Source organism: Crassostrea angulata, chromosome 1, assembly GCF_025612915.1.
Source record: "Crassostrea angulata isolate pt1a10 chromosome 1, ASM2561291v2, whole genome shotgun sequence".
Taxonomy (NCBI): domain Eukaryota; kingdom Metazoa; phylum Mollusca; class Bivalvia; order Ostreida; family Ostreidae; genus Magallana; species Magallana angulata.
In genome coordinates this window covers 12,716,392-12,742,372 of record NC_069111.1, presented here as the reverse complement: position 1 = coordinate 12,742,372, position 25,981 = coordinate 12,716,392, and the positions used below count along the sequence as shown (strand labels likewise).

The 25,981-nt window shown below is 33.3% G+C and overlaps 4 protein-coding genes across 10 annotated transcripts in view; 2 read left to right on the top strand and 2 right to left on the bottom strand.

Moving 5' to 3' along the window:
- LOC128159959 (soluble guanylate cyclase 88E-like) overlaps positions 1-3,483 on the bottom strand; it is a 38,005-nt gene extending 34,522 nt beyond the window's left edge. For 3 of the 6 annotated variants that reach the window (XM_052823301.1, XM_052823230.1, XM_052823650.1), the window contains exons 1-2: positions 3,099-3,483; positions 554-644 (exon numbers count right to left, since the gene is read on the bottom strand). The gene's annotated coding sequence lies outside the window, so the exon portion shown is untranslated. Of the gene's footprint in view, positions 1-553; positions 781-3,098 lie in introns of those variants that run through there. The other 3 variants (XM_052823926.1, XM_052823862.1, XM_052823575.1) reach the window with 2 other exon arrangements.
- Positions 3,484-5,017: 1,534 nt separating this feature from the next.
- LOC128161445 (protein TsetseEP-like) lies at positions 5,018-10,608 on the top strand. Its single transcript, XM_052824760.1, has 3 exons — positions 5,018-5,148; positions 8,753-8,896; positions 9,367-10,608. The coding sequence occupies exons 1-3, from the start codon at positions 5,094-5,096 to the stop codon at positions 10,239-10,241; spliced, it is 1,074 nt and encodes a 357-aa protein (XP_052680720.1). The 5' UTR covers positions 5,018-5,093; the 3' UTR covers positions 10,242-10,608.
- Positions 10,609-13,823: 3,215 nt separating this feature from the next.
- LOC128162610 (peroxisomal membrane protein 4-like) lies at positions 13,824-21,597 on the bottom strand. The gene is made up of 4 exons (XM_052825878.1): positions 21,411-21,597; positions 16,229-16,291; positions 14,733-14,931; positions 13,824-14,423 (listed from the first exon to the last, which is right to left on the bottom strand). Exons 1-4 carry the CDS (start codon positions 21,503-21,505, stop codon positions 14,175-14,177), a joined length of 606 nt encoding a protein of 201 aa, XP_052681838.1. The 5' UTR covers positions 21,506-21,597; the 3' UTR covers positions 13,824-14,174.
- On the top strand, positions 21,547-25,980 carry LOC128161858 (UPF0711 protein C18orf21 homolog). 2 transcript variants are annotated; one of them, XM_052825235.1, is made up of 6 exons: positions 21,547-21,738; positions 21,912-21,952; positions 22,050-22,249; positions 22,881-22,971; positions 23,668-23,791; positions 24,646-25,980. In XM_052825235.1, exons 1-6 carry the CDS (start codon positions 21,662-21,664, stop codon positions 24,884-24,886), a joined length of 774 nt encoding a protein of 257 aa, XP_052681195.1. In that variant the 5' UTR covers positions 21,547-21,661; the 3' UTR covers positions 24,887-25,980. The 2 variants fall into 2 exon arrangements, with proteins under 2 accessions (XP_052681195.1, XP_052681186.1); XM_052825226.1 differs by having other exon boundaries at positions 21,549-21,738; positions 23,665-23,791; positions 24,646-25,979.
- Position 25,981: the final 1 nt, after the last annotated feature.

Sequence of the window (25,981 nt, the reverse complement as noted above, 5' to 3'; positions counted from 1 at the left end):
AATTACACTTGTCATATTTTTTCATTCACCCCATATCCAACATGAGATTACAGATTCAGATTCCATAGTAAAGTAGCTGGTCTCCTTTAACCATTCACACTTTTTCCACGATATAACTTTACTTTAATTGATTACTTCGTTGCTTTTCGGAACAGGGGTGCTAATCCTGGGCAAACTAATCAATTTGCCTTGTAATTATATACTTAGAGAGCAAAGCATGAATCTCTCTAGATCACGAATTGTCCATCTGTCTTTTTTTTGGTGTGGACCCTGAAAGTTAACTATGTACAAGTAGGTTGTGTAGCAGAGAGATTTTATCATTAAAAAAACACTTTGAGGAGATCTTGAATATTTATACATGCAACAGGAACACCAGTAGATTGCGTCAAGAAAAAAACAGAAAGTCTTCTACAAAAACTATGATATTTGTTAATCAAAATTTGTGCGTAAAAAAATATAGATTAACAAATACCATAGATATTTGTACAAGGCGCAGTGTGTTACAACTGTATAACTAGTAAATAGTAACATTTGAGAAGGAAATACTACTCACTTGATAGCTTGCTGGTAACGGCATGTTCCTTTCATCGTGTCCTCAACAATTTAATGATGGGAGCATCTGTGCCATCTGCCGATGATTTATTCTACAAAATGTACACACAAGCAGCTAAAGTAACCACAGTACATAGTCACTGGTCCACACAGTCATATAATGCAGGTTGGAGTCGCTTAGTCATCACCGGTTTCCTTTTTGTATACTTTCACTTTGATGCAAGAGGCAGATTTTTTTGTTTGTTGATACTGAATCAAAGGCCTTGTAAAAATGCCAGTAAATTTCTACGCAATATACAGTGGATTATTTTACATCAAATATATATATAGCTTATGCTTTAAATTAGCTCAATAGTACATTTATGATTGTTTAAAAGATTTCTGAAAACTTTCACCTTGTTTTGCATCATCCTTACATGTCACGTTCCTCTAAAGTATCATAGTATCGAAGTGAGGACGGTAACATTTAATGCAGGTCTTCGTTAGGTACGTAATAAAAAATTATTACATTACATTGTGAATATGTAGGTTAGTGAGGTATGTAACCATAACCTTTGACACTGTGAATTCATGTTATGTACGTAATATTAAGGTTCAAGCTTATGTGATTTTTAAAGAACTAAAATAGTTTTTGAAAGATTACATATTTTTTGTCGATCTTTCTTAACGCTTAACCGCAGACGGAACACATATTTCTTAATCGTTTCTAGGACTTCTATCGGAAAACTTGTTTCAAATATGATAAACTATCATCATCAATGCCAAAATGTAAAGACACCGAAATCTATAACCAATCATATTGTGGCGGTTTCCTTTTCTCTGACACAAAGTACATTGTATATCTTTAGTGAATGTTTTACATCCGGGGAAGAAGCGCGTATTAAAAAGGGGCCCGATACAGAACAGGACCTGAACTTGTTCTAACGTTTTAATGAGTGACGGATGGAGAAGTCGCCCAGATTTTTCTATCCCATGCCTACAAGTTTATATTAAGAAAAATAAATAAAATGCGCAAAACGTACATTGTGTATCCGTCTTGATTACCGCCAGAATCGTGAACCCGTAAAGGAAAATAGAATGCACGTACGTCCTTGACATATTGGCCATGAGACATGCAAAAAAGTTTAATTAATAGTAAACTAGGCGGAAGATTACCTTGCCATTATTTGTTTTAACTCTCATCAAAGGCTACGAAAGAATCTCTGTAAGTTCAAATGGTGCTTTGTAAGATGGCTCTGAAAGCACATCCACTGTATTAGCGTAACTTGGATTGATAGATTTATAATCAGTGCCAACAAAACTCAAAAAATTAAAATATATAAACGAAAAACCCCTCCCATCCAAAAATATCTAGAATTCAGTTATGATTACGATTTTCGATTACAAAATATCTTAATTAGCTTTATTTGTGGCTACCTAAAAAAAAGAAATACCAATCTGCGATTTAATCGCTGATTTGACCAATTGTCATAAAATTCTGTCTTGATCTCAACCTACAGAAAATCAATTTGACTTGTCGTTTTTATAAAAATGGTTTTGTAACTGTCTAGACGTAAATATTCCTTTGTGCCGGATAGTTACGCAAAAACAACATCTTAAACTTAACTACTCTTGAATGAATATATTTTTCGCTCGTTATAAATGTACATTTGATGAAACTGAGATAAAAGAATAAACGCTTTTTAAGTATAAATAAACAAACTTAATATATAAATATCCTTGGGCTTTAGCTATTGTCTCCAGAATTGAGTATTTCAACAGGAAAACTGGAATAATTCGTTAATGCAATATCTAAATTACGTATTTTACATAAATCCCTAGACACAATTATTATCATTTCGGTCCAAAATTGAATCTTAGTATTATTTACAGTCATTAAGGAATTTCAGGAAATGAAATGATAAGACAGACTTCGAAATGCCATCTCGGAATCTTCCTGAAATAAGTACAATATCCGTTCGCGGGAAACAGCTGATTGCTATTTCAGTGTCAGTCATGTCTACGTAAGATAAATGGCGATCTAGAAAAAAAAAACGGCATGGATTTTACTTTCATTAATCGACTCAGTGTGAGTTTATTTTTATCATTTTACAGAGGATTATCGCCGGATTCTAACGGAAAGTGGTTTCGGTCGTGGCGCCGGTATAACTTAAACATTCATTTTGCATGTTCTAGCAACAAAAACAATTTAATTAATCATCCTTATCAAAATACATGTTCATATCCAAAGAAGAGAGAGAGAGAGAGAGAGAGAGAGAGAGAGAGAGAGAGAGAGAGAGAGAGAGAGAGATGGGTTATTTTTAATCGAATGACAGATGTGTACATGCATGGAGAGAAAGGAAGAGAAACAAAATGCATTTCAAAGTTTATGTATTTACACTGAAAACGAATAAAATAATGTAATTCCCTTTAATTTTTTCAAATAGATATTAAACAATTATAATCCCTTCTGTGTAGATTTAATTCGTGTATATGCATACATAATGTTGAAACATTTTATCGAATTAAGATGAGGAAAAAATATGTAGAAGTATTTAGTATCTTACCTGAATCAAGTGTCTTCATATACTTGTATTCTTTTGCGGACTCGGACAAATCATAGAGCAACTGTTCCTCAAACTAAAAGGGAGAGAAAAATAGCGATCTTTATTCAATTGGTCACGATTTCGGAACCGTATGAGGGAAAACAGAGCTTATCTTTGTAGAATTTGGAGGAATATTTCTGGGTGTGTAGTTTCAGAGATTTTGTAATTAGCCCGCAATATGAACCCTTCCAGTATCGGACAGAACAAGGATCCCTTTCTGTATCAGGACATCCCCAGCTATATCACACCATCTGGCATTTGTCGAGCCGATGCCTTCCCGATTTGTTAAACGAAAGGAAATTCCTATATGTCGATCATATAGAGAAACAATCTCTCTCTCTCTCTCTCTCTCTCTCTCTCTCTCTCTCTCTCTCTCTCTCTCTCTCTCTCTCGTCGCGGTAATCTAGGTAATCTATCTCGTCACAGTCAATTTGTACGTTTTCAATAGTGCATGCGCATCTCCTTTTATTATTCAATTTTAAAATCAAATTTAAACCTGAGCCTCGTGATCGTGAATGTTAGTGATTGCCGAGACAAGACGAGGTATGTATTGGTGATATGGTATCTTATAATTCATTTTGTATTGTTCTAAAATTCAAACAGATGGCGACAATTGATGTTGTAACATATGTGCAGCACAAATAGTATCCATATATATATATTACGGAAGTTGATTGTATGTATACCGGTAGATATATACATACAAAATGTACGCGGTTATACGATCAGACATTTAATTCTATTGAAATTTATAAAATATATATATATATATATATATATATATATATATATATATATATATATATATATATATATATATATATATATATATATATATGTTTTTATAACAGTAAATTAGCATTTAACAGTAAAACGATGTTCAAATGTGGTCTCGCATTTGTCTCTAAAATCGATATCCATGCATGAAAAGAAGATTCATGAGAAGAATTTAGACAATAAACCTTCAGGAATTTTTAAAATTGATTTCAAGATGTCTATCCTCAATCACCTGTTGCTTTCAAGACTTGTTGATATCATCGCCGATCACTCATCTCTACAGATTTTAAATAACACCCCCTTCCGCCTTTTCAGTGCATGTATTACTTTAGAACAAACAGATTCTAGGGCCGACACACATTTTTTTTTCTTGCTCATGTTAAAAATATTGAATAATATTCTATTGAAAATGTGAAATATTCATCACTTTGAAATTTATTTATTTATTTATTTAATTCGCAGTTTCCGAATGACGCAAACTTTTCATTTTTATAGGGGTTAGTCGAAAATTGCTATTTTTTATGAAATAGTCAGTGGATTGATAAAATATACACTGTAATATACTAGCAAATTAGAAATGGTGTGTGTCCGCCATCAGCTATTGTTTTTAAAATCAAAAACAGAATGAAAGAGGGGGTTTCATGCCTCAAGTGCATTTGCACTTACTCTGTTCACACAAGTCATTCATTTTTTGTTCATTCCTCATTTATTCTTTCTATCTGATAATAAACTTCATAGTTTACCAACGTTAAAATTGATGAAATTTTTATCCATCGTAATAATTACTCTCATTTCCAAAGCATCCAGGTGTGATTAAATCCGTAACTTCTTTATAACACTTTCATATAATATAAATTCTAACAGATCTCGCCGGGGAGGGGTGTACATGTAATACGAAATTTTTATATTATAAAAAATCCATGAATATGTCAATTGTACAACTGGCTGAGAAAACAAAGCCTTAACCTTAAATAAACCTTTTTCTCTGAGATAAAATCATGTAAGGTATTTTCAACTACGTTAAACCTGACCTCAATAATGATAATAAAAAAAGACGAGTAACAAAAGATGAAATTACCATGCTTGACATGAGAATGTAGGTGATTCCCTCTAGCCATGGGAAGCCGGTGAAGCGTTGATCCGGGTCGGAGGTGTGTTTACTAACACAACAACGAACACATGTACAGAATGGAGGAACTTCTTGTGTCTCTTATCGTCTGCGTTCTGGTTCAAGGTAAACTTATGGTCTTCGTTCATTCATTTCAAAGACATCTGTTTGATGCGTAAAAAAATTTAACATGTAAGGTTTTTTGATTGATGTTTTATGCCTCGAGTATTATCATATCAGCTCGAGAATATAGCATCAATGGGTGTCAAAATGATGTATCGGACTACTTTGTGTTCTTACACCTGTGTAGGTATTTTCTGGGGCGGTTTAGAAGGCGGGGTTGAATGCTGGGTTTGATAGTACTTATCTAAAAATCAGTGTCGTTCTCCGCTCAGCCCCATTGAGAATGTATGCATACATGAACATGTCCAATGAGTTTTATTTGTTATTTGCTATGTATACAGATATACGTACCTGTGTGACCATGCATGAACACAGGTATAAAAGAGCTGATTTACAGTTAGATGTTGATCTGTGTGGATGGGGCACATAAATATTTAAAATAGTTTTGCATTGTCCAGTGTTTAACTTACTTACACCCCATCTATAGAAACTTCGCTAGACGGTTCATAAATATCAAGCCCATCTCGACCCCAAGAGTAACTCATTCATGTCTTTCATATATGATAATAGATTTAACATTGAAGGGGAGGGGGGTCGCGCTCTGTCAAAAATGTACAGGTTAAAATATTAATTTCACCCTTTGTGGAATTTATTTATCGGAATGCAGAGCTTGGTATAGAAACGGGCTTAGCCCCTGTATGCTGACGATTGTTCAAAATTGAAAAGAATATTTAGTGTTGGAGTAAAAGCCTTGTGTGTAAATAAGATATATTGTGATCTATTGAATAATTAATCCCGGTTTTATCTTCATAAGTACATGTGTATCGTGAACATCATCGACATATATCCTTTCCTTAAATATTATCCTATTATTCAAAAAATGATTACATAATGAACTTGTATAGACAACTTTTAACAACATGTATAAACAAATTGATAGAGTGGTTTGATCATCTGTTTATTTGTACTTCTAAAAAGTTACCTTGCGCATAATTGGATATGAAGTAGATTTTTCGTGCACGTAATTATCATCAGACTGATTACATGTACAGAGACCAGGAAAGACCGGAAATTTGTATTACATGTACATGCACCTGGAAAACAACGGAAATCCGCACATTTGAATCATGTAGGAAATCTATCTAGTATTTCAACGTTATAACTCACATAATGTAAGTCGTAGACTCCCATAAACGCCTAATCCCACAGTTGTTCACCAACATATTAAAATGGGAATTATATTTCTTTTGTACTTGAAACGAGACATAGCGTAAATAACATCAATTGAGCGCGAGAAGTTGCTAACTACAACAAGAATACACGTGTGTCTCTCTCTTATAAACTTTGGTCTATATTGTATTTTTTAAATCTTATTGATATTTTTATCTGATTTAATAAATATCCTTGTAGTTCATTGTAATGAATACCTCAATCTGTCTTCTCCATATTGTTGTAACCCCCCCCCCCCCCAAAAAAAAGAAGAGAAACACGTGACCAAATGAGGAGGAGTTTAAAAAGAGGTTTTTTTTTATATACTCTCGAGTCCGAAATAAATAAACGGAGATAAGATGTCGTAATTTAAGGCAATGGAGGTCAAGTTTGTCATTTGGAAAGTTGTATCTCGAGATAAAAAAAAGTATGCAAAATATTTTCAAATCTTTGATCGTGATTAAATATTTCAGTTTTTGATACTCATACACAGTTCTATCGTTCTTATTTTTTGTTCACATGAAATTTTCTTCCAATGTAAGATTTGTTTCACAACGACATTGATGGGAATGGAAAACAACTTTGAAATAGAGGTTAAATAAAATTATCATTCTATGCTTTCTTTCACTAAAAAAAATTCTTTTTCCAACTTTAAATATTAAACTTTAAATATTATTCGAAAAAACTACATGTATGTAAGCAAATGTGTACAAGCAACGTGCTGTATTTGTAGGTGGACACACCTCTAGACTTGCCCTAATTTGCAATACTCAAAAGTTGGGTTTTTTTTTTGACATTTGAGTTGGTAAAGAAGGACGCAGTCGAAGATCAAAGTTTCCGCGTGGTGATCAGAAAAATGGGAATTTAAAATAAAAAATAATATAGTGTCTGTGTTTTCTTTGTTATCAAAAAATCAAAACGTGTTGATGATGAAAACTGCGGAAAATACAGACATGCTCTGTGAGACCATGAGGGGTTGAATGTAATAAACTTTTCATTATTGACAATAACACCTGCCCCACACAGTGAAGGACTCGCTTGTGGTTCAAATAATTAGCCCTTAGTTCGAACAATTAAATTCAATCATAGTATTAATAATAAGAAATAATTTATTAAAAAAAAAATAACTGATCAGAAAAATGGGATGGAGGGCGTTGTTGATTAATTCTGTTGGTGAAATAAAAATATTTTAGATGAGCATTATACTTGTATATAACAAATGCACATGTATCTACCAACCTGAACGGTGTTTTCTTTCATTTGGTCCGGTTTTAATGGCGTAAAAGAAACTGTCAATTGTCAAGTAATTAAAAACCATCAAATGAAAAAACAAAACATTTAAATGTCAATCTCCGAGCCATCTGACCCAAAAAATACAACCACGGGTTTCTTTATTCGTTTAACGACTCTTATGCCCCTGAGTAAAAATAATTTTGCTTGGAAAGCTACCGATAAATTAAGACTAAAATATGTGTGTTAGAATAGATGGGGAGATATATGGGAATGAAGATAAAGTCACAAACTGAACACAGATTATCACAATATACATGTAACTGTCTGATGAAATGTTCAATTGTCAGAAATCTTGAGGTATACGATGAAATGTCGATTTTATCCTATAATTCCTAGTTTCTCTGACAACGACTGTAGATTAATAATTTTACAGTTCATAATTTTTTATAAATAAAGAAACATAAATTTTATATTCAGTCTATCTTACAGCAGTGACATAGAGTAATGAAGGGTTGCTCTGGTACATAGACTAAAATAAAATCATATTTCAAATAATCTACCTTTACCGGTACTATTGTCTATGTAGAAAAGGATGGTTTTGCATAAGAATTTTGCATTTCTATCAGGGCGTATTTCTTTTCTTAGATTCAACGTTTACAAAAATTTAGAACAGACAAAAATGCATACATCAAATCTTTAAAAACTCAAGAATTGAGCGTCAGATATTCGTCAAAATTCCAACAAAATGTCTGTATCTGTAAAATCAAACTGACTCTTCCTGGGAGTGATGTACACATTACTTGGCGTTTCTATTCAGAGATTTACTCCTAAATCTCTCATACAAAAACGAACACATCAATTTATGTTCCATGAAAAGCATTTGTTTTCAAATTAATGGTTTTCGTGTTGTCGAAACCTTTCAGTTACCAAGCAGCCGCAAAACTCTAACACTTTGTAATTTATTGGAAACCTTCTCTGGATTTCAACAAGTTATATTTCCCTAACCAGTATATTTCCAATAAGGTCCTTCAAAAAGGTCAAATGAGTTAGCCATAGCCAACTTTCTTTGCTAAAGTTTTTTTGTATATTCCTGTCGAAATGTCAATGAAAAAGATTGCGAAAACTTGACTGCATTTTCTGTTAACTTTTGGGGTTTTTTTTTCAGGTACCTCGGGTCGAGCTCTCCAGCATGCAGAACACACAGAGGAGTTCCACTCAGTTTATGCTGTATTTGGCCTGATGGGGGCAGCGCTGGTCATCCTCGCCGTAATTCTGTGTGTAGATGTCCCCCAAGACAACGACGTACACTGTAGGGCTTAATTCTTCCTCTAACGACTGTTAATGTACACATACATGTATATAGTTTTTGAAGTTTAAGGTTATCCAATTCTCAGCCCGATAAATTTTCCGGATATTTTACACAGTTAAAGCCTTTATGTCATTGTTAAATGGCTGATCAACTCATAATAGAAAAAACTATAGTACTGCTACAAAATAAAATAACGAATTTCTGTTACAAAAAAAATGTCCCGGATTTAAGAGTTATCGGACTTAGCTGAGAAGGGGACGGCATTAAAGTTTAACGATGCGACCCTTCGTATACTCATTTATATGGAATTAGACTGAAATATACTTTTCAATATACCTTGCATTTAGGCTTGGTAGGCAAAATTTGAAAGAAATTATCCTTTTAACTTTTCAAATTCGGTGAGTTCTGTCTCTCTATTCCGGGTCGTTGTATTTAAATAAATCATGTATGTTGTTTTTTTCATATTACAGACACAAATAGCGTAGCTTTAAACACGGTGAAAAAAGAGGAGAAGGTGAAAAAGGAAAAGAAGAAAAAGAAAGTTCATAAAAAGATTCATCGCACGAAAAGCACTGGAAGTATTATCTCCTCTATCATTAGTAGTTGGGCTAGCACATCTGATTCTGATAGTGACCACGAAAAAGAAGACAGAGAGGCTGGCGCTTTCACGGTTGAAGTAGAATCAGTTAACCTTAGCGAGAAAGACACAGAAAATCAAACCAAAAATGTTGAAGTCGAAATCAAGAAGGAAGATGAGGCTGAAGTGGGGTCCGTAAAGTCGAACGGATCAGCCTGTGAACACGACGAAGAGAACACGGAAAAAAGAGATGAACGTACCAACGATGAACTTGGAGAGGAACTTCACAAAGATGAAACAAACGAAAAAACGGATGAAAAAGAATCTTCATCTTCATCCTCATCCTCATCTTCCTCCGATAGCGAGTCTTCAAAATCGCACGAGTCTGAACCAGAAGAGCAAGAGGAACCGGAACATGATGTTCCCGACCCTGGACCAGAAGAACCTGAACCTGAAGAGCCTGAGCCAGAGCCTGAACCAGAAGAGCCAGAGCCTGAACCAGAGGAGCCTGAACCTGAGCCAGAGGAGCCAGAGCCTGAACCAGAGGAGCCCGAACCTGAGCCAGAGGAGCCAGAGCCTGAACCAGAAGAGCCAGAGCCTGAACCAGAGGAGCCTGAGCCAGAGGAGCCAGAGCCTGAACCAGAGGAGCCTGAACCTGAACCAGAGGAGCCTGAACCAGAAGAACCTGAACCTGAACCAGAGGAGCCTGAACCTGAACCTGAGGAGCCCGAACCTGAACCAGAGGAGCCCGAACCTGAGGATGAGTAGGACGTAGGACTACATCATTTTTTTACAGCAAGGCAAATATTCACGGTCAGAGTAAACAAAAATCCGGTGAGAGATTGAATTGATCAACGAAACCAGACAGACGTATAAATTTACTGTTGATGACAGTTGAAGAAATCCAGTTCCTGTATCTGGGAGTGCACCTAGCTTCATGTTTATGAATTGAACATAGTGTACCTTCGAAGAAAATACACACTTTTATAATCACCAGTAAGTCCCATCCTGTCAATTATGTAGCAAGATCAGGGTTTAATCTTATACCAAACTGAGATTGTATCAGTATGCAGTATTTTAAATCATTATGTAATATGTAATTAATGATTTTAAAAATTATAAAAAGTACTATATATTTGTTGCTTTTTTTTCCTTCATCTGTTCTATTGATTAATTTTCACCAAAATTTTCAGTGGCATTTCGTAATCACTAAAATATGTATTACAATATATGTCAACATATTAAGAGTAAAATCAAAAATCTAGAAAATACTGAGTGAAACACTGGATATACAAAGATGAGACTAGTTTATTTAACTTGCATGCATAAAGCATTAAAACGGAGCTGATAAATTACATTCCAGAAATAATATCAGAAATACTCATTGTCTATTAACACAGATGCTTTTCTATCAAATCAAACATTTTCTCTGATGTTAACAAAAAAGTGGAATGAATGCATATAAATAGCTGATTATCCGTAGCCTTGTTTACTGTAGGGTACACGTGCTGCTGGATCAATCACAGGTTGGCCACCTCGAGGCCTTAAAAATCAACTACCAAGAGGTGACTAAATGTGTGCTTGTAGACTAATGAAAATCACAACAAATACTGCAAAAAAGATAACTTAATAAAAGTGATAAATCATACGGGTTAATACACTTTCGCCGTACTTTTGATTGATCTCAATACAATATAGGCACTGAAACATATTTAGAAAATTGTCATTTCAATACTTTTTTGAATTCCCTTCCTAGTGTCCAGTGTTGACCAATATCGTCCAAGACGGACGTCTTTTGCCAAATGCATTCTGTAAATGCGTATTGGACAATGTTGGCGCATTGATAAGTTAACGATAACCAAAATTTCACAAATTTATGACCGCTTTAGCTGCAGCTGTAGCCCCCGGTCTGAAAAAAATTCGGATGGACGACTTGGTCGTCCATCCAAATTTTTTCAGACCGGGAGCTACAGACCTGCAGCTATGACCGCTTGCAAATAGAGTCAGTCGTCAGAGAATAGAGGCAATCAAATAAACCATAGATCTTATATGAGTGACAAATTTCCACTTTTCTGTGATTTTGCAAAATAACCCCAAGCGAAAGCACTACTACGAAAACACCGCAAAATGTTTAACCTATAGAAACATCCTCGCTCACAATAATCATGTACAATTCTGAACTTTTGTCATTTTAGTGGCTGATTCTTATGTAGACTCTATCTAATAAAGAATATTGAAATTTTTAATAAAAATATCCTGAAAATTACTATATCATATTTCTGAGAACGTATATTGTATACAAGGTTATTTTCGCCTCATATTATTTTCGACCCTCTACATTTGCAAACGACATCGCCCAGTCTTGAAGTTGCCAAGATAAGCTGTGTTAAAATAGTTATAATTTAAGACATTGGAATTCGCCCAGTCTTAAATTAGCCCTTTGAAAACGAGAGTGAAAGGAGCGAAAATAAAACGAGGGCGATTATTTCCCTGCATACAGTAACTCATAAGAATTACCAAAAATATAAAGATATGGCGTTTGTACTAAGAGACCTATAGACCACATTGCTCACCTCAGCAACACCATCCTACTCTAATCTTTATAAGCTACATGTAGCTAGCTTTATTGTACGTAATAAAATTCGACCCCTCCAGCGGTATCTTTTTCATAACTACAATGGTTACAAATGGTATGATTTTAATATTAAAGTTTCTCCCATTCATTGCCCCATTTTTTTAATTAAAATTTTCTACCACTCAATTGTTATCACTTTTACCTCCAGGAATAATTTTAATTAATTTTATTTAATTTTAATAATCACAAAATTATAAAATTATCTGTTCTAACTGCTTCTGTGTAAATTATTGCTAAATCATTCTCTTAGGAGGAATTAATTTTTTATTTCCCTTCCCATTTTCAATTTACCACAGCCAGCTTTGCCCATCTTTGACCTTAAGGTTGCTCACTACACGGTGAATTATTTTCTCAAATCAGCAGAAAATTACTTGATCATGACAGATATCATAATGGATAAGAAGTATTTAAGTCTAATAGGCAAAAAAATATGCAGTTTTGGATGAAAAATTACAATTTCAAAAATTTAATTCTGTTAACATGAACAAAAGCTCCATGCGGATTCGAACTCATGATCTGTGGTTCTGAAGCTTAATATTTTAACCACTGAGCTACGACGATATACAACCTAAACGAACGATATAAACAGTTTAACAAAACATTTAAATCGCCATCTTGTGACGTAGTGTCTTAAAAGGTATAAGAGTAGGTGTAGTGAGCCAAGGTACCTTACACACCCCTGCGAATGTGTTCGGAATGTTTTCTTTATCGTTGCAAAGTATGTTATAAATCCAGAGGTGCTCGAATGAAAGTTCACGAGACTTCCCTGAGATTTGTTCAGTTCCTGTGAAATTTCGAGCGGAAGTATAAGTGTTCGGATAATATTCTAAAATTACGTAAGTACTGGTCGTTCTTCATATCATATCCTTCTTTGAGTTATGTTAAAACATGAAAATCTATTAAGATTTATGTCTTATTTCATCATCTAGCGATTATTAAACTAAACAATGATATTCAGAACAGAGTTATCGTTCATGTTCAACCACTCTACACTTGGTTGAAAATATAATCATTGGGGTGCCTTATAAAATCATAGCCATGTTTGATGCTTTTGGTGTGCATTACCATGCTTTTTAAAAAATGAATGGGTGTCTGTTTTGAATAAAAACTTAGTATATCGAGCCAATTTCAAGGAACATTCTGCATAAAATAGTATAGTCTGTTCTATATTGATGCTATTACTAGGTCAGGCGCGGATCGAAAATCAATCCTTAGGAAGGGATCGCTTTTAAGCATGTTAATTGTTGCAAGAGCAGAAAAACCTATATTTACTATTGTCACATTTATTTCTAGAACTCATTTTATCCACCAATTACTGGGGATAAAGTTTAAATTCAATAAACGTTTAGATTTTATATTTGACTACAAGTAACTAGATTCTTGGAAATAGACTATATAAAACGAGGCACGATTTTTACTGCGAAACTGAAAGGGTCAAATAAAACCAAGAGGTCTAAATTTAAATGACAATAACATTCACAAGGGTGTTAAAGGAAAAATAATTTTACATACACCCACACCATTGAGGCCCTTTCTGATCTGATGGTATAAACAGAGCACCAAAAAATGACTTCCTAATTCTAAATAAAGCTTTAGCTCAGGTAAGCTTAAAAAGGCGTAATTTAAGAACTTGTATTATACATGTATATGTAGTTACAAATGCAAAAGTGCAAAAAGTAAATTATTATTTCATTAAATATCTTTAATTTACCATATAACAATATTAAACGTTTATTTTCAATACATATGGTAATGAGCATATAATATACATAATGTAATGAACATAATTAGATATGGTAGTGTAAACATGACCAATTGGTTCTGGTACTGATTACGGATTTGTAAAGATTTCCAAATGCTTGATCACTATTACAGTACATGTAAACATTGAACAAATACTGACTTCACATATTGCAACAAAAATTACAGTCAAAAGTTATTGGACACAAAATTCTCAGAATAAAAACGTCACCTGCCGTCATCTTTAAAATCATACTAAACTTGATTTTAATCAATATCTTATTAATTACACATGTACAGTAATATAGTCCCTGTATATAAAGCTATCATTTATTATAAATTAGAAAATTTTTAAAATTATTCCATCTGTTGCTATCATGATAAAGATAGGTCATGGATGATTTTAACGATGGCTGGAGAGTGTCTTGTTCATACTCAAAGAGCCACAACACGATCCCCCACACAATGGCAGCAAACCACGGGAACACCTCCCCTTTTGGAGCTGGAACGTAGCCACGTTTTACGGCTAATTTAGCCAGTCCATACAGAATTCTAGACAGCAAGTACAGGTTGATCTGGACAAAAGAGCAGTTCAAAATTTTATATATTAAAGTCAACACTCATAATAAAGCTTTATTACGTGAAATCATATTAATAGTAACCACGCAGGTTTTTTCATGAATTTGTAATGATTATCAATTGGGACCTGAAGTTCTTCATTATAGAAACTGTACAGTACGTAATAAAATTGTTTCACCTTATTTGTCGGTTGACAATAAAGGAAATAATCTTATCATTTGTAAAATGTATCTGTTTCTGAAAATACAAAGAGCATTTCAAGGGAGATAAATATCTTTTAATTTCATATGCATTTTTTTACATACCTGCTCATTAACTTTATTGTATTTTCCAAATACAAAGTAACCTCCAATGAATGCAGCGATAAATGACTGGTACTGTTTCTCGTGCGTCTCGAACCAGGCCATGAGATTGGTCAGGGTTTTGTACACAAACACAAAACAAGCCAGGTTCTTGGAATGTGTGAATGTGGCTTCCAGGATCCCTTTGGCCATCTCCTTTATGCTGTGAAAAAGACAGAGATGCATTTTTATCATGTGAATTAACTAACATCATTATGTTTTATATATCACAATATTTATATACAGTAAATTTTGAAAAACATACATGTAGTTACATTTTTAGTTTCCAACTGAAGACCTTCTTGGATTTTTTTTGTTTCTTTTTCCCTATTCTTATTATTTTTCTTACAAATTTTGTGCCAGCGATTTCTCAGAGACAACTTGGTCAATTTTAATGAAAGTAGCAGATCAAGTACACATTTAATCCAAACTTAATTTTTACATTTATTTTTTAAAAGACTGTGCTTACTAGAATTGATATTATGTACTAATATTAGAATTAATACCCTTCATGTATCACAGTACCAGTTACATTCTTCTCTCTAATCAAGGAATTTATCCCCCTTTCAAAAGAGTGCAGCCCTAGCTTCTTCATTGGAAAAAGAACCTCAAAGATTTTCTTATTCACTATTAATCATTGTGTAGAGACTAAAATTTTGATAAGTGATCCTGTGACCAAACACTACAGATGCCAGCCTTCCTTCAATAAGAGTATACCCAATGATTGTGACTCCGATAAGCTAATAGAGAGTCAGCTACTTTGTTAAAATTTTATTTTGATACTAAATCTAATATTTGAAAAGTATGTATTAAAATTTGAAAATTGATTTTTTTTTCTATTTATATTATATTATATATTATATTTCTATTAATTTAAACTATTGATGATAATATATATCCACCATTAACAGTATTATTTCATTGCATTTACTGGTACACAAAGTTTAAGCCAGGGTAAACCTTTTTAACTGAGCTACTGTTACCAAACATCATTTAAAGAATTTGTACTTGAACTATTTCAAACTTCATTAACCTGTAGGCTCCTTTCATTTACTAGATCTTGTCCTTAAAGCAGTGATCAGCAAAATGAAAATAGAAGAAAAAAAATTCTGAGACCTTAATTAGTCTTTCCTATAAATATTTCCCTTGATTTGAAACATTATTGAAAATTCTCCAATCATTACATAACAATTCAGGTTCTTAACATCGTGAAAGAGACTTAATTAGTGAAAACCTTTGCACACTTAGATGACATTACTCTTACAATATACAATAAAAGTTAACAAGGCATTCCCAATGTTTACCTTGTTGGAAAATCAGAAACAGTTCTTCTCTTTAAGCCTAATGAAGGTGATTAATCTTGCCAGAGGAAATAGGGAGACCATAGCTAACATGGTATGAGATTAATACTCAGTTCATGGTCAAGTAACATTATGATGTCAAGCAGCAGAACTCCTTACCTTCCTCTCTTGAAAAGGAAAGTCATCACCAGAGCATGGGGAAACCGGATTTTAGCACCATATCTACAATCACAAATAATTAAGAAGTTTAAAACTCAATGATACCAAGATTGGTTAATTCATTGTATGAGATTGGATATTTGACTGAGTTATACATATATAGACAGTAGACAAATGATTTTTTTGTGTGCAGTCTGGGACAAGTCAATGCCTATATCTAGACTGCATGTGAATTCTAAGTTTAAACCCATGTAACATTGCAATATTTTTATCCTAAACCAGAAAATAATATTTAAAAATTTCTCTCATGTCTATACATAAATTTACTTTCAAAATGAAAATATTATACATGAACATGTGTACAGGTATAACTCGCAACAAACATTCAATAATTGCTCTCATGAACTTTGTGAACAACTAGACATTAATGTTTTTTGATTGTCTGTATTACCATATATAAATATCTCAATTTCTTTTCACCATAAGTGGTACCTTAATGGCCATTTCCTGCAGTGGTTTTCAAAACTTTTAACTAACACAAAATTCATTTGTGCATGTAATCTAACATAGCTGCTTGGCTTGCACTAGCTGTAAAAATCCATCTGAAGGAGTATTTTAGTGTGAAAATATCATAGTTTATTGGCTACCTTTTAAAATCTAAAAAGTATACCAAAATTCATGAATCAATGCTGAAAAGGCAAATAACTCTGATAGGAATATTGCATCAACAGTAGTGAAAAAGTTACTGGCCATGATCAGAGCAACATGTTTGATGCAGTAATATATCAACAGCTAATGACTGCATACATGCAGGTTTTCATGGTACACATACTTAAAGCAACTGCATACACTATCAACTGAAGTCAAATTGATTACACAAGTCTCAATTTACTTGAAAAAAAAAATCACATTCATTAGATTGTTATGAATTAATTAACAAAATAAAGCAACTACATGCATTGGAAACTGTTTAGAGATTAATACATGTATACAGTTTGACAGTTATGACATGACACTCATCCCCCCCTCCCACCCCACTCTTCTTCAAAACACCTCGACTCCCTGAAATGTTTAACTTAGTACATTTGCTACTAAATCTTTTGACTTCAAACCTTTCAAATTCATGTAAATTGATGTCCATTCAATCTGTCTCAATGACAGTATCTCATTTGGTAGGAATGAATTGATAAAATGACATATTTCTTATCAACTGAATAAAAACCTTTGACTTATGATCAGATCCAACAAGTCTGTTGGGAGTCTCCATTTGTGCTTAAGCATCTTTTTATAGGACCTTTTCTTGGCCTAGTGTCAGAGCAAACATACATGCCATATTGAAAAAAAGAACTCTGCAAAACCAGCTTGAGTCTCTCATGATTATGTAATCATTATATAATCTTTCTCCAAGAAAATGAACTTACTTTAAAAAAAAAACGTTATTAAACATGCTGTTGGTCATAATATTCTACAGATTGCTTCATTATGCCAATGCAGAAATTGAAATGGAACACTATATGTACTGAAACCAATATGACAGCAATTAAATTATCAAAAAATAAACTATAACAGTGCCTTTATATACTGGTACATACATGTACCAATCCAAACTTGTTCATAGCTAGTATTATATATTTAATTATTTATACTAAATAAAATAATAGATGTTCAATAAAATAAATGACATCTGTAATAAAATAGGAGGAATTAATGCCCACGTGCAAGTAAACACAAACCCATGCCCTGTAGATTTAGAAACCAATGCCTGACTAAGCTAAAGGATCAACCCCCTTGCTAGTGCTATAGGTGCTAGTGCTAGTATGAGTGTGGCAGTTTGGAGCCTATTATATACACACTATCACACTCTTCCCCCTTTCCTTTTAACATGAGACTTCTTTCTATGGAACGCCATGGCTGCCTTATGTTAGATGATTTTATTATATGCTGTGGGTCTATTATTATATGCTGTGGTTCTATAATTATATACTGTGGGTCTATAATTATATGCTGTGGGTCTATTATTATATGCTGTGGGTCTATTATTATATGCTGTGGTTCTATAATTATATGCTGTGGGTCTATTATTATATGCTGTGGTTTTATAATTATATGCTGTGGTTCTATTATTATATGCTGTGGTTCTATAATTATATGCTGTGGGTCTATTATTATATGCTGTGGATCTATTATTATATGCTGTGGGTTCAATTATATGCTGTGGGTTCATAATTATATGCTGTGGTTTCATTATTATATGCTGTGGTTTCATAATTATATGCTGTGGGTTCATAATTATATGCTGTGGTTTCATTATTATATGCTGTGGTTTCATTATTATATGCTGTGGGTTCATAATTATATGCTGTGGGTTCATTATTATATGCTGTGGGTTCATAATTATATGCTGTGGGTTCATAATTATATATGCTGTCGTTTATTCGAAACTAGCTATTCGAATTCGGATTTCTCGTTTTGGAGTTTACATTTACAAGCACTTTCAGCTGACACCAAGGACAATGGTCGTGTGACCTTGACTGAGACCCATATGCTAAAAATTGCTTTTCAGAACTTTGTTGTCGCCGGGCGCATAGTGTTTCACAAACACATCTTGTTTCAATTTATCAATATTATACTTTCAGACAAAGCAGAAAATCTGTTTGTGTTTTAAATCTTTTATACAATAAAAAATGATTAAAATACTGAGTATGCAAAATTGATTTCTTGTTTTATTTACTATTATCAACTATAATAATTTAAGCTTTACTATTAATCGTTGATGTTTTAAAAGATTCTTTAAAGGGAGTGTGCTATTAAAAATCAAGTACAAGCTTGAGAATCTATACTGTCATTTGAGAGTACGTTACTGAAAGTCCAAGTAGCTCAAAAAATTCTATGTCTCGGCATCTCTCTTAGCGCAGCCGTACGTGTTTGCTCACGAATTCTATCAGGACACATTTTTATAGTGCGTTACCTTTTCTATACATGTACGCAATGTTGAAAACACTATCTTTTATTTGTCTGAGGAACTGAAGTAGAGATGTGCATTCAGCCTCGCCCAATGCCCGGAAATCCAACACAGATTCAATTTTGCGGTATTTTATGCCACTGTCATCGAAGATTTGGGGGTACATAGTTTTTCACAAACACATCTTGTATTTATTTTGGTTAACTTGGCTTTTTTCCCTTTTGAAAAAATACTCATAATTCATTAAATGACATGAATTTAAGATCAGAATTTTCTCACTCTCTTAATAAATTTATGATGGCGGATCCATAAAAGAAATACAGTAACGGTGCATTTGGGGGGCAAACAAATTATCAAATTAAAATCAGATGCGTTTGTGAAACACTATGCGCCCGGCGGCAACAAATTTCAAAAAAGCAATTTTTTAGCATATAGGTCACAGTTAAGGTCACAAACTCATTATCCTAGGTGTCATTTAAAAGCACCTAATTAGTGAAGTATGCATACTAAATACGAAGTCTCTTTCTCCTGTGGTTCAAAAGTTATGGCGAAGGTTAAAGTTGACAACAGACAGACAAACAGGACAAAAACAATATACGATTCGGACGCATAAAAATGTGTCCTGATAGAATTCGTGAGCAAACACGTACGGCTGCGCTAAGAGAGATGCAGAGACATAGAATTTTTTGAGCTACTTGGACTTTCAGTAACGTACTCTCAAATGACAGTATAGATTCTCAAGCTTGTACTTGATTTTTAATAGCACACTCCTTTTAAAGAATCTTTTAAAACATCAACGATTAATAGTAAAGCTTAAATTATTATAGTTGATAATAGTAAATAAAACAAGAAATCAATTTTGCATACTCAGTATTTTAATCATTTTTTATTGTATAAAAGATTTAAAACACAAACAGATTTTCTGCTTTGTCTGAAAGTATAATATTGATAAATTGAAACAAGATGTGTTTGTGAAACACTATGCGCCCGGCGACAACAAAGTTCTGAAAAGCAATTTTTAGCATATGGGTCTCAGTCAAGGTCAAACGACCATTGTCCTTGGTGTCAGCTGAAAGTGCTTGTAAATGTAAACTCCAAAACGAGAAATCCGAATTCGAATAGCTAGTTTCGAATAAACGACAGCATATATAATTATGAACCCACAGCATATAATTATGAACCCACAGCATATAATAATGAACCCACAGCATATAATAATGAAACCACAGCATATAATAATGAAACCACAGCATATAATTATGAACCCACAGCATATAATAATGAACCCACAGCATATAATAATGAAACCACAGCATATAATAATGAAACCACAGCATATAATTATGAACCCACAGCATATAATAATGAACCCACAGCATATAATTATGAACCCACAGCATATAATAATGAAACAACAGCATATAATAATGAACCCACAGCATATAATTATGAACCCACAGCATATAATTGAACCCACAGCATATAATAATAGATCCACAGCATATAATAATAGACCCACAGCATATAATTATAGAACCACAGCATATAATAATAGAACCACAGCATATAATTATAGAACCACAGCATATAATTATAAAACCACAGCATATAATAATAGACCCACAGCATATAATTATAGAACCACAGCATATAATAATAGACCCACAGCATATAATAACAGACCCACAGCATATAATTATAGACCCACAGCATATAATTATAGAACCACAGCATATAATAATAGACCCACAGCATATAATAAAATCATCTAACATAAGGCAGCCATGGCGTTCCATATCTTTCCACTCCACATGGGTTATCTTGTTGGGCACCCTTGTAATAGAATAGGCGAAGACCATGCACAACCAGGCTCAAACCCAACACCCTTCAGTTTAAAAACCAACCCTCTACCACCTGATCGAGCTAAAGGGTTAGCCCACTAGCTTGTGCTAGTAGAAGTGTGTCAGTACTGAGCCAATTATACATCTACTGTACACATTGCGACACATATGAATTAACTAAATTACCCTCACTCCGCTAAGACTAAATCTATTCAATTAGTAAAGATATGGACACATGGTATCCAATCATTCTGATAATCTTAAACATAAAAATTGCCTATAGTCTTTGATATTTATAGCTATGCCTAAGTACAATAAATGCTTCCCACTCCATTAAAGAAAAGAACATTGACATAACGAAAACAACAATCATACATACACTGCTCCATTCCTAAACCCCTTTATGATGGACAGTATGGTGTGATACTGGCCAGAGGCCAGGAGGTAATTCACTTGTTGAGCAATGGTTGCCATTTTAAACTTGTAGAAAACTGTAAATCTTTCCTGTCGTCAGGTCATTGCAAACTTGTTGATAGTTTGGACTTAGTGGAACTCTTCTCTTCAAAGAGGTAGAATTACTGTATTCTTACTTTCATTTTCGATAATTCCATGCCATGCAAATACTGAAATATGAGCAAAACAACACATCTCCGAGCTCTAGCGAAGTTATTACCCAAGGAGGGGGATGCAGTAGCTAAATATTTGAGGTAATGAAATAACACATATCATATTTATCTGATAATAGCTCAATAAGGCAGCATTAATCAACAGCTATATATTATTGTAATTGTGTTTGTGCCAATAAAATATTTGTATAAAACTTGAAGACTTAATGATCCCAGTAAATTAAGTAACACATATTATTTTAATCTTATTCTAGATTTAAAGGTTTATCTTCAAGTGGAAACAAAACTGACAAAGGTATTTTTTGTTATCTAATTAACTGAATTATAAAAATTGGTTTTTTATATCTTAATTATTCATCATCTGTATGTTCAATTATATTTTTTTTTCACAGAAGTAACAGTGTCTTTGAAACACTGCAGTTATTGTGGTAACATTTTTACACCTGAGACTTGCAGGGTAAGAATCAGACCAAAGTTAACTTTGAACAGAAACCTGTCAAAACTGTTGGAGAGACATAAAGAAAACCCAGAAGCCTTGAGCAAATATCAGAGAAACTTAGTGCAAAGATATCTCAGGAGTAAAAATGTGCTGGTATGTATGTTGTCTGCAACCTGAATTGAGATTTCTTAATGTCTGTTCATAATTGTTTCTGATAATGACATATATTCATTTAATATTTTGATGAATGTGTTTTCTGCAATTAGAGTTCTCTAAAAATTTTGATACAGTGTAGTTGATTCTTTCCATAGTAAATGCTTATTTATTTAGAGATGAACAACATCTGATTTAGACTGCCTGAATTACCTAGGTGAACTAGGCTACAGTGTAAATTATAAATGAAGTAATAGAAATTTCAGCTATTCTTAAACATGTATATAGCATTGGTAGGATAAGGGTTACAGAGTGTGAATTCATAATTCTCAGTGCCAGGAAACTGACTTTGATTGAAATTAATGCAATCTTTACAAACAGAAAATGTATCAAGCAGAGGAGAGAATTGCTTTCATGACAAAAGAAATGTCTTTAACCTCCATTATTGAGATAAGGACAAATGGACTTAAAGCATTTGTATAAGCTAGAAAATTCAGTATACATGTATATCAATAATTGTCAGATGAATAATGTAGATCCCATGTCTTGGTGACTGTCTTTTCTGACTTATATACATGTATAATGTATGTTTTCCCTATGTTTCAATATGTACTATGTTTTTGCATTTCAGATAAAAACATGCTTGCAATGCAGCAAAACAAGCAAGTTTCCAGCACAAACAAGAGAATTACAAACCAAAAGAGTTCAATCTTTAAAACCAGGTACATGTATATACTGTCACACTCATCTTCAAAGTCCACAACTGCTAACTCATAATAATTAGCTGATCAGTGCTTTGCTGTAGGGTAGAATTTTATCATTTATTTAAAGTAAAAATGCCAGATCTGTTTAAGATAAACTTTGATGCTTACTTTCATTGAAATGTGAGCTGGGAAAAATTGCAGATAACAGATTTAAGTTTTACAGATGTTAAAACGAATGCATTCATAGGTTGTTTTAGAGGGTTTATGCATTTGCTATGTTTCCTAGTCAGTGGGCCAATTATTCTTTTGTATTTGACTAAATTGTCCTGAAGTAGAAGCCCAAGAGGTATATTTATTTTTGTTTGTTATCACTTATGTAGCATGTTCTTAACATTCCACCAAACAATAGAAAAGCTTCATTTCAAAGGTCGAGTCAAAGGTTGTTGACTGATGATTATCAAGGTCTTCTTAAATGACCTTGATAATTTATCAAGTTCAAGGTCAAATTGAAAACAAGTTAGACCGATAATAATACTAATGTAATTATAGTACTTAGTGTTTAACAAACACATGAGTTTAAGGTTTGGAGAATATGAGTTTGAGTATGAGGTTTCAAATTGTGTACTGTACTTAGAAATGAATTGGACATGTGAAACATTAGATGGATAATGCAGCATCAGTTTATCTACAGTATATTGTTATTGTTTTCAATAGTTCTTAAAACAGAAGAAACAGAATCAACTAAAATCGAGGAGAAAAAGTTAACAAAGAAACAAAAGAAAAGACTGAAAAAGAAACAACTTAACAATCGGATACCACAAGACTGTATGGATTATAGGTAATTGCTTTCTACATTTTCTTTTAAAAATACCTGGTACCTCTTCATAAAATGTGGTAGTTTTTAGAAATGTGGCATTTCATCTAGAGTAGATCTTGCTTGTTGGTTAACCTTTAAGCTCAATCTATAGATTGTTGGATTTGTAAACTAGCCATCCTAGTTCAATCCCCTGTCAGAGGTACATCTAATATGCGTAAACTAACTATTATTCACAAGCAAAAAATGTTTGCTAGAGCCTCCTCAAGGCAAACATTTCTTGCTGTGAACAAGTCCTTACACGCCTCTAGTATTTTATTTCCCAGATAGTCTATATCATGATTGCAAAAATTTGTTGCTGCCCGGGATTCAGTTTACCTCTGGTTAATTGAGAAATATAGTCATGGCGAATAAAGTTGGCTTACGTACAGTACATGGTGCTGAGGTTAATACTGAGATAGCAGATGGAAGAGATTGTCTTCAGAACTAATTCACCCCACAGGTGCTGGCATTCTACAATAGTCAACTCGTTCTAAGTAGGGAAAAAATGTGGTAGTGTTAGTAATTTGGTATTCCTGCTACATGTAGCTTTAGCTAGTGTGTTAACCCTTTAGCTGGCTTCCTAGAGTGCTTGGTTTGTAAGCAAGAGGACAGAGGTTCAAACCTAAGCAGTTACAATATGTGGTTCTGTTACATATATACCACAGTTCTATAACTCTTTGAATACACTGTACATTAGTAGGTAGTGCATTGCATTGTAGTGTACTGTGCTACATTTCCATAGAGTATTGTAGGGCACTATGTTAATTTTTTCAAGCATCTGTGTGAATTTTTTAAACTGTGATTCACTTATGCTTTGAAGATTTTATGTATTTCAGTGAGAGTCACACAGCGGATGTTAGTCCTGTGATCAACAACAAAGTGCAGAATAAAACAGCAGTGCCTTATGCTCAAAATAAAAACTCATCTAACCTCAACAAAGTGAATCCTGCTAAACCAGGAAATTTAGCCAAGAAACTTGCAGGCAAAAATCGACACCAACAACTGAGTAAAATGCTTGCACAAGACAAGAAAGACAACAAACCAGCTTCTTTATCTATGTTTTTATCAACTTTGTGAAGTTTATTCATTAAACCCATAAGAGAGGCAGCTGTATAAGAATTTTTGTTAATGATTAACATTACCTTACATTGGAAGAGGGCTTTGCAACTGACAATAGTGACAGTGGAAAACAGGACATAATCCACACCATGTACATCTAATTAGAGGTTTTATCATTTTTAACATATCATCCTCACTATAAAGTATATCATTCAAAAACACAGCATGATTGCTACCTGTATAGAAGCCAAATCTGATATAAACAAATAGTTCCCTGATTTTAGAGCTACTGGTAAATGTTACTGAGAATCAGACATTAGTTATTATTTCCTTATTCCTTCATATATATATACCAGTAGTCAAACATGCTGGGAAGTATCAAAATCTTATTCATCAGGAGGTAAAAAATTACTACCAAAAAAGCCAGGACCTTTTAGACTATAATTTACTTTTTCAGGCCAAAGGTCTCAATTACATGTAAATGTAATGCAACAGGGTATTTAATTTCCACTTTCTTAAACCACAAAATATGATAAGGGGAATAACTTGATGTAATTTAAAGTGCCATGTATTACCCTTTACAATATCCATAAAATGTGACAGTTGCAGGGAAACTGAATATACAGTATTGTCAGCCTTACTTTATTAGTACTTTTGCTTCTGAAATACTACCCTTTTTTTATCCTGTAAGAAAAAATTTTACAAGGCTTTTGGTTGCCAATATTCCTTGCCACAAACCACTATTTTCATGAATCGTGTATTTGTTTGATATTATCAACATAAGCTTGATCAAATATATTATTGTCTGCAAACCAGTTTATCACTTGTACTAGTATATAATGCAAAATGGAGTATTTGTGAATTTAAATGTGGTTTAATTATGGTATGAAGTCACTATGTACTTAGACAGATGAGTAAAATGTCGTAAATCTGAATGCTTATTTTTAATGTAGTTCTAATATTATCACAAGTACATGATTTTACCTTTACATTAACACTACACCTTCTAATGTAATTGTTTTGGAGATTACCATTATACCTATCTGGACAAGAAGTAAATGCCTACAGTGTTCCAAAAAAAATTGTCCTCACCAAAAATAAATTTAATCAATG